The sequence below is a fragment of the Pempheris klunzingeri genome, chromosome 4, assembly GCF_042242105.1.
Source record: "Pempheris klunzingeri isolate RE-2024b chromosome 4, fPemKlu1.hap1, whole genome shotgun sequence".
Taxonomy (NCBI): domain Eukaryota; kingdom Metazoa; phylum Chordata; class Actinopteri; order Acropomatiformes; family Pempheridae; genus Pempheris; species Pempheris klunzingeri.
Genome location: NC_092015.1, coordinates 14,005,269 through 14,014,593, shown reverse-complemented (window position 1 = coordinate 14,014,593; position 9,325 = coordinate 14,005,269). Strand labels below are relative to the sequence as shown.

Here is a 9,325-nt window from a genome sequence, read left to right as displayed (position 1 = left end):
TGAAGTCATCCCAAGAGTATAATTGCCAAACAGTAAAAAGTGGAAATGACGCCTTTGCCTTGTGTAAAATGGCCCCATATGCTGTGAGTAAATGTGTGTACAATAAATGATTACTGGCATTTCATGTACCTGGCTGAGGAGTTCCACTAGGACCTATATCTTTTGCTGTAAAAGCAATGAAAAGATTATTCACAATGTGGCTCATCTAATAAAATAAGGCTCATCTAATAGAATTAAGAAACTGTACTCTAAGCTTTACCCGGTTTTCCAGGAACACCACTTGGTAGCACAACAGCAGAACCATCTGGAACACCGCCGAAAGCTGTACCTGGAGTAGCTCCTGGCACCGCGAGTCCTACCCCAGTGACGCCTCCTGCGAGAGGCAAACAGGAGGTAAGCAAGCGGATGCAACAGCTGTAAAAGTTGTCCTGTGTTGTAAAAGTCTGACTCCCGTTAAAATACAGTACAGTTCAGTACTAACAGTATTGGCTCCAATGTATCTGTCATGTATCCATGACCCTGCCAGATGTGAGGGTCCGGTCATGCTGGCCACACAATATGAAAACTTGCACTAAGGGCAAGGAAGATCACCTCTCTATTGGGAAGGAAGCCAGAGTTGGGGATAATTTTTTAAGCTTATAACAACTGTCGGACCTTCAGGAGCAGCAATACGACAATGCGTGTGTCTAGCATGGCAGCATCTCTGCTTTTTGCAGATGAATCTGGTTCCTGCTTTTTCAGACCATGACCTCCAGTGCACACTGGGTAGGTTTGCACTGCCACCTTCTGGTTACTACATGCACACATTAATATCTTAATGGGCCCATAAACTACTTTTAAACTGTTGGTTACTGCTGCTACAGCGCTACTTCACTTTACATTTGTTCCTTCAATTCACATTTATTTACACTTAATTATAAGCATGTTATTTTTTATCTTGTTTGTGCTCCACATCTTATGTGCGGTCTGAATGTCTGCTTCACTCCCAATGAATGTTGCTTTTTTGGACCAGGAGAAACACATTCATTAATTATTTTGTGTACTGTACTCCACTTTATAAAGAGGGGTGACAATAAAGACAGACGGGTTTGGGATGCTGTACAAGCTTTGGGTAATGATAGAAACAGATGATTTTATCAAGTGGTTTAAAAAGGAACTTTTTCTTCAGTATAACATGACTAAACTATTACAGTTGTTTCAAAGTCCTCCTTACCATATTTTGGTGGTTTCACACCATCAGGATATCCTTCATAAAAACATACCCTTATCTCACTATACATGCACATGCAGTACCTCCAGGTACAACTCCTCCAGTTCCTCCTATCCCTCCCAGTCCTCCTAACCCTGTTCCAGCTCCTCCTAGAACACATAGTTTAAGGGAAATGCAGAAAGTTGAATCAATGTTACAATATGCTAAAATTGTGCCCCAGCAATGAAAATCAGTTTATACACAAGAAAACGGATGTGTAGTTTTTGCACTCATGATTGAAATCAAATAAAAAGTTTCATTAAATATGTGATATTGGTGTTTGTGTGCTTAGTTATTATACCGTATTTAGCAGCTTTTGCAGCGGCAGAGTATTGTCCACCTCCTAGTCCTGGTACTTGACCAGGAAGTCCGCCTGCTCCTCCTACCCCTCCCAGCTGTCCTGCTCCTAAACCTGTTCCAGCTCCTCCTGAAACGCCTATTTAAGGGAAATGGAGCCAGCTGCATCATTAGGATAATAAATAGGATAAGATATAGTAGGTGAGAAAAAACATTTGTAAGTTAGAAAATGTTACCCTTCCTATCAGAATTAGTTAATCCACAAGAAAATGTCTCTGACTGTGTAGTATTTATGTGCTCATTTGCAGCAGTGGAACATAACTAAGTCTGATTAATTTCATTCTTTAAATAATTTTAAAGAACGTTTAATAATTTTGAGGTCTGGACTGTTGGTTGGACAAATCAAACATTGTGAATGTGTCATTTTCAGTTATGGGAAATTGTGACATCATTTCTCATGATTTTCAGAATTATTACATTATTATGTACAAAAATCATATAGAGTAGTATAACAGTCACAGGGGACAGTGTTTTTATTTTTGATACTTTAAGTACATTTTCCTGATTATATTTACATACTTCTACTTAAGTAACAGTTTCAATGCAGGAGTTCTTGTAAGTATTTCTACACTGTGGTATTTGTACTTTTACTTAAAAGATCCTTCCTCCTCCACTGCTCATTTCGCCTACCGTATTTAGCAGCCTTTGCAGCAGCAGAGTACTGTCCACCTCCACCCAGTCCTCCATATCCTCCTGTTCCTAGTTGACCTCCTGCCCCCCCAAGTCCTGCAGTTCCTAACCCTGCTCCAGGTCCTCCTGAAACGCCGATTTGGGGGAAATGGAACAGGTTGCATCATTAGGATAAGATAAAGTCGTTATTGGAAACTGTTCCCTACTATCGGAATATATTCATACATGAGAAAACGTTTCTGAATGAGTAACACCTTTAGCAAAACACTACATTTACACACGCACTCTAACCAGTGCCGCTACACATTTACATTTTTTCTCAGCTTAACAGTCTGTCACATTAGTATCTCCATCGCATTAACAGGGTCTAAGATCCAGAGAGCACAGCAATGACAGATGATTGTCATAAATAAATAAAACAATTTCTTTAAGAGGTACTCCACACTTAAAAATACAGGAAAAAAACGAAAGTAAAGGGCACCATATTTTGTTCCAAGAGAAATGTAATTTACCTTATAAAATGGCCATGTGGTTTGTTATATGTAGGAAAAACATGAAGAGCACTAAAAGCGAGGGTAGCAGAGCACAGGGGCTGCATACAGACCCATTACCAGCATAACCCAGTGGGAGATGATAAATGATGAATGACTGCACCGGAATGAAATGAATCACTGCTGGTGTTAATATTGACATTTCTTACAAAATCTATAAAAATCTTCATTTCATAGGTTGAAAATGGTTTAGCACATCTCCTGTTTTAAATCAGCCCTGAGCCTTGCAAGGCCAATGCTGACATAGAGTCAACTAATGGGACTTATCTATTCTATTAAATCTATATCTAAAAAAAAAAGAATGTAAACGGCATCTAATCACATCATGTCACATCCACCCTCCTCAGCCCCTGGCATCTCACCATACTTCGGGGGTTTGACTCCAGCACCACCTCCAAAACCTGTCAGGAGGCAACATGTGATTTTGTTACATGATACTGAATTATCATAAAGGAAACAGCAGCTTTTTGTCTACACCGATGGATCATTTTAATGACTTACCACCATAGCCACCGCCACCAGGAAGTACCTGTCCTGCCCCACCTAGACCTCCGCCTGCTCCTAGGCCTGCTCCGCCTGGGACTCCTGTTGAGGAGTGAACAAAAATCTGATCTGTCTTACACTGTTTGGAAAGAACATTTAATGAACAATGACATTTTAGTAATCCAAATTAAATCTACCAATGCATTTATGGTGCAATTTTCCCAAACTTGTGATTGTTAAATTAGATGTGTTGTATATACAATCAGTGACAGATCAGTGAGAAGATCAGCACTGCATAAGAGAAAACAGTCTGTCTACACTTCATGAGAAAGTCACAGACTCACCATATTTAGAGGGTGCGGCACCACCACCACCACCCGCCAAAGCTGCAACACAAAAACATTAAAAAGTGATCAAAGAATTTTCTGATAAAATATCTTTCATTACTCATGTAGATCAAAAGTGTGTGTGGCATGCTTACATCCATATCCTGGTAAAAATGGACCTCTTCCAGGAATTACTCCACCTGCACCACCGCCTGGACCTACTCCTGCACCACCCAGACCTTTAATGCATAATTGAATCATATAATCATGTGCACTCACTTAAAACACCACTTACAATGCAAAGATTTTAGTCTGAAAGATTTTTTTCCAGTGATTTAATTCTAGTTACCATATTTAGCAGCTTTAGCAGCAGCAGAGTATCCTCCACCTCCCAGACCTCCTGCACCCCCAAGTCCTCCTGGTCCTCCGAGTCCTGTTCCCCCAAGTCCTCCTGTTCCTGCAAATCCTCCTGTTCCTCCGAGTCCTCCAGCTCCCGCTAGTCCCCCTGCTCCTGTGCAAGACAAATGTATCTCCATGTAAAGCTGTTGTTATGGTTTGATATAGTAAATTTGAAGTTTGCAGGCAATTAAACTTGGAGTATGGAGAACAATGAAGTACTTCACCTGAGCAGACTTTAGAATTTGTACAATAAAAACACCTGCAGCTGAAGTTAGCCTTTTCCTGTCTATGCTACATTAAGAGGGTTGCAACATCACCTCTATTTTAGTGGCTTTGCTTCTTAAAGTGCTATCAAGCAGCCTCTATTTAAGTTTAATAGTCAGTGCCAGGGATCATGTAAATTCAAAGGGAGCAGTGTCAAAGATATATCTATTGTAGTGTTTTATACTTATACTTATTCTTTTATTTTCCCTACTTATCTTAACTTATTGCTACCCTTCTGCTGCGCAAACGACCACATTCCTGGCTAGAGATCAATAACGGGTTATCTTATCTTATAAAGAATAAAGTAGTCAGACTTGTGCTTATGATCTCAACCCCTCTGTATTCAATCTCAGCACCTTTTAGGTATCTTCCATGGCCTACTGCCCGGGCTTTCTCTGCCTGCACTGCTGCTCCAAGTCACAAATGTTTAATAATGATCCTTGGATCCAATCACCTCCTCTTGTCATAGTTCTACCATCTGTGAGAGGCCAGTGGGTGATTTACCACACTGGGCCTGGGACTGGATGCAGCTCCTGCGCTCTGCTATCCTTATTTTTAGCGCTCTTAATCTTTTCCCAACACATGCTAAACCCTGTGGGCATTTGATAAGGTAGATTTCTTTCGGAACAGGACTGAGTGCCCCTTACTTTCATTATTTTGCCTGTTGTGGTACTTTTATGTAAAACTGCACTGAGAGTGTGAACCACACCAATAATTTGCTGATGAAGGATCACGGAAAGTAGCCTTTGTAGCTGGGATGAGATCAGATTTCACCACTAGTTGTCTCTAGTTAGGGGGACGTTTGCGCTACTTTGGGTAAATCTTTGAATTTATTTTAAGTAGCGGATCAGAGCTCAAAATGTACCAATACTTGTGTATAGTTTTTTTCAAAATCTCACCTAGAGATGAATATTGTGAAAAGCAACTAGGACCAGTATTTGGTTTTTAGATTTTCTTGTTAAAGCACTCTATCCTGTATTTTCAGCCTCACACATGACAGCTGCCAAAAAGTCCAGATCACATAACTAGGTCTGAGATTTGATAATAGCAATTTCTAATTACCATATTTAGCAGCTTTGGCAGCAGCAGAGTATCCTCCTGTTCCTCCCAATCCTCCTGTTGCTCCTAGTCCTCCTGTTCCTCCCAGTCCTCCTGCTCCTCCCAGTCCTCCTACTCCTCCCAGTCCTCCTACACCTGTGGAAAGCAATTTTAAGAAATTGCAGCATCCTTTTGTTGTCAAAAATAATGTCAACATGTTTTTTTAAATACACTCTTAATAGTTATTTATCAGGAAGACAAAAGCAACTTGATTAGCTTTATTGAAACAATTTCACAATAACAAACATCAGGTAATGTTATTAGGATCATGACCTCTTTTGCATGAGAGACTTGAGTAAAACAAAAAAATCTCATACCATATTTAGCAGCTTTGGCAGCAGCAGAGTATCCTCCTGTTCCTCCCAATCCTCCTGTTGCTCCTAGTCCTCCTGTTCCTCCCAGTCCTCCTACTCCTCCCAGTCCTCCTGTTCCTCCCAGTCCTCCTACTCCTCCCAGTCCTCCTACACCTGTGGAAAGCAATTTTAAGAAATTGCACCATCCTTTTGCTGTCAAAAATAATGTCAACATGTTTTTTTAAATACACTCGTAATAGTTATTTATCAGGAAGACAAAAGCAACTTGATTAGCTGTATTGAAACAAATTCACAATAACAAACATCAGGTAATGTCATTAAGATCATGACCTCTTTTGCAAGAGAGACTTGAGTAAAAAAAAAATCTCATACCATATTTAGCAGCTTTGGCAGCAGCAGAATATCCTCCACCTCCTCCCACTCCTCCAAATCCTCCTGTCCCTAACTGTCCTCCTTGACCCCCAAGTCCTCCATATCCTCCTGTCCCTAGTTGTCCTCCTTGACCCCCAAGTCCTCCAAATCCTCCTGGTCGTGCTTGTCCTCCTGTACTTCCAAGTCCTTCAGTACATATGGCCAAGGCAGGGAAAGACAAAACATATACACAGCTAATATTTACTCTAAGTATTTTGTACTTGTGAACACATAATAACACATTTTACAGCTCATAGCACAACATAAAGTTAGGTTGAAACAAATATGTATATGATAATGTCATTTATACATCATACCATATTTAGCAGCTTTAGCTGCTGGTGAATATCCACCAACCCCTCCTGGTACTCCAAGTGGTGCCCCACCCGGTACTACTCCCGGTACACCCCCTGGTACTCCCCCAGGTACTCCTCCTGGTACTCCCCCAGGTACTCCCCCAGGTACTCCCCCTGGTACTCCCCCTGGTACTCCCCCTGGTACTCCTCCTGGTACTCCTCCTGGTACTCCCCCAGGAATACCTGTCGAGGGAACACCATTAGAAAAAACAGGTAAGTATGTTTTTTACTTACTTTTCTATCACTTAAAGTACTTAATTATGTGTGACAGTGTGTGATGTTAAATATGCTTCTATGACACACAAAGACAGGAAAGTTCTCACCATATTTAGCAGCCTTGGACCCAGCTCCATATCCTCCTGTAAAATATTTAAGGATAGGTTCAGAGTGACATATTTGGATTATAGTACTAATATATTAAAAGATGAAAGTTGACAATGTAAAGCTGGGTCTAACATGCCATCCCAGGCCACAGTCAGGACAGAAGGTTGCCAAATTTGTGTTTTCATTTTCCACCATCCAACAGTTCTGTTTCCTGGTGTGTAATGAACTCTTCAGTCAAGATGACGCGTGGCATGGCTATAGACTTTTAGGTTTGTTTTTTATGTGTTTTGCCAGATATTATACCTCCTAGTGCCTGTCCTAGATACTGTCCACCAACACCACCAACACCGCCAACACCGCCAACACCGCCAACACCGCCAACACCGCCAACACCGCCAACACCTGGAGCAGAGAGCACAGATTTGAGTAAGGTGCAAATTTGTACTGATATTACACAACTTATATATTGTTTTGATGTGAAAGCATCATCTTGGTAATGAAATGTGCTACCATATTTGGCAGCTTTAGCCTGAGCAGGTGAGATGCCCCCGGGACCCACTCCTGCAGAAAGAAAAAAATGTTTTGGTATTTTCTACATTTCTACTGCATATTAATAAACAGAATATTTGTAAAAACACACACCAGTTCCAACAGGATAACCGGCCCTTGACCCAGGGCCACCAAATCCTCCTGGAAGTCCAGCGCCACCGTTACCATAGCCGCCGTAAGCTGAAACATCATTAACCCCTGGATTTATACAGACGCCCCAGTTAAATCCAAAAATATTTGCAAAAATGTAAGGAAATATTTGTACCAAAAGGTTGTTTGCCTCCTCCAGCTTTTGCTCCATAGCCACCTGAAGAGAAAAAAAAGCCTTGATAGGACGAAGAGGTAGAATGATGCTGCTAATGTACACATGATCATGTACAACAAAGCCACAAGGCTTGAGAAAGATGCTGGAGAAAAAACAAAGTTCAAGTAGTAGCAATGAACACATCATATCATGATGAAACTTCTGAACAACACAGTAACTGTATAGATTCAGCACCTTGTGCTTTGGGTGATTTGAGGGGGTATCCGTGGAAGACTCCTGGCTGCATTGGTCCACCATACCCACGGCCTCCTGTGACAAAGGAAATACATTGGAATCCTGATCAGCTGATGATGATGATAATAATAATAATAGAAGAATAAAATATAAATACATTTAACAAAATATGAGCACAATTTTAAGAAAGTAGAAGTTAAAATAAACTTAAAATTGGGCAGTTGTACAGCAGAACTGTATTCTAAACAAATAAGAGTAGCTGTAAGGCAAAAAGGTCTGTAAAGTCTGTAAAATGTGTCTTAAAATGCGATTTAAAAGCATCAACAGTGTCAGCAGATCGAATAGTAACTGGAAGACTATTACAAAACTGGAATGCCACCAAAGCAAACAACCTAACAGATCTAAGAGGCCTTTTGGGGCCCTTTGCTCTGGTGCCTGGCCATGTACAGCTTTGTGAGTACATTTTTTAAATGGATTCTAAAAGACACTGGTAACCAATCCGAAATGGCTAAAAGTGAGGCAAAGTCAAAGGTGACCTCAGCGTTCTGCACAATATCAGGCTGAGTTACGTCTCCGACACTGAGGCTGGTATACAAGGGGCTACAGTAGTACAGGTGTGAAGAGAAGAACGCATGACTGAATCATTTTATCTGTATTACTAAAAGATAACATTGGCTTAAATACCAGTAATAATGACAAAAATACAAATATAGCTGTTTGTAATACAGCAATAATCATAGGTAAAGTTACCTGGTCCTTGTCCTTGTCCTCCAACTGCAAGAGACAAAAACACAGCAAACTGAGCACTGGCCATGACACTAAACACACCTTGTAGAAGTGCACTGTATTACTCTTTGAATAAGCTGCATACAGACAAACAGCATTTTTGGATAAATGACTTATCTTATTTTTTTATTTCATGTATTTAGTTATTTTTATCTATTGTTCTTGTTTGTGCTCCATTGAAGACATATTTGTATTAGTGTCTGCTGAAGTATTGTGTATATTATGTACTATATTTCATTATTGTTTCACCATGGTAGAACTGCTGCGCTCCCCACATTTTTATTTTGAAAACTAAGGCATTCAAAGACAAACAACACAAGTGCCAGTATATGACAATGAAAGAAATACAAAGTCAGCCAACAGTCGTGGGTAAAAAAACTAAACCTTACTTGATTTTGGATTCAGGTCGGTGCCAGTTGCCACTCCAGGTAGAACACCCCGTCCGCCAAACCCTTAAAGAGCCAAAACCAGCACAAAAGAATCTTTGTTCACATGGAGAAATACTTGACAAATAGTGACAAATGTGCTTGAGATTAATCTATGAAAGAAACAAACCTTGTCCTGGCACCAGTCCACCTTGGTAAAGTCCAGGCACACCCACACCTGCCACAGCCAATGAGAGGATATTACTGCACTTCTGCATACACATTTAAAACGTGAAAGGCATCTGGCATGCATGAGCAGCAATAATGTGTTTTTCTAAGCATTCATGGCTACGCTGACTAGGAA

The 9,325-nt window shown here is 40.6% G+C and overlaps 1 protein-coding gene across 1 annotated transcript in view; it reads right to left on the bottom strand.

The window, feature by feature from the left end:
• Nucleotides 1-355: 355 nt before the first annotated feature.
• The window catches only part of elna (elastin a), a 35,606-nt gene continuing 26,636 nt past the window's right edge, over nt 356-9,325 (bottom strand). Inside the window, exons 11-32 of the mRNA XM_070829392.1 lie at nt 9,152-9,199; nt 8,986-9,048; nt 8,561-8,584; nt 7,811-7,885; nt 7,577-7,618; nt 7,405-7,491; nt 7,273-7,323; nt 7,066-7,164; nt 6,762-6,797; nt 6,400-6,621; nt 6,044-6,229; nt 5,675-5,824; nt 5,322-5,453; nt 3,946-4,107; nt 3,752-3,835; nt 3,615-3,656; nt 3,289-3,372; nt 3,150-3,188; nt 2,237-2,362; nt 1,551-1,685; nt 1,274-1,359; nt 356-373 (exon numbers count right to left, since the gene is read on the bottom strand). Coding sequence (XP_070685493.1) covers nt 356-373; nt 1,274-1,359; nt 1,551-1,685; nt 2,237-2,362; nt 3,150-3,188; nt 3,289-3,372; nt 3,615-3,656; nt 3,752-3,835; nt 3,946-4,107; nt 5,322-5,453; nt 5,675-5,824; nt 6,044-6,229; nt 6,400-6,621; nt 6,762-6,797; nt 7,066-7,164; nt 7,273-7,323; nt 7,405-7,491; nt 7,577-7,618; nt 7,811-7,885; nt 8,561-8,584; nt 8,986-9,048; nt 9,152-9,199 — 1,991 coding nt within the window. The remainder of the gene's footprint in view (nt 374-1,273; nt 1,360-1,550; nt 1,686-2,236; nt 2,363-3,149; nt 3,189-3,288; nt 3,373-3,614; nt 3,657-3,751; nt 3,836-3,945; nt 4,108-5,321; nt 5,454-5,674; nt 5,825-6,043; nt 6,230-6,399; nt 6,622-6,761; nt 6,798-7,065; nt 7,165-7,272; nt 7,324-7,404; nt 7,492-7,576; nt 7,619-7,810; nt 7,886-8,560; nt 8,585-8,985; nt 9,049-9,151; nt 9,200-9,325) is intronic.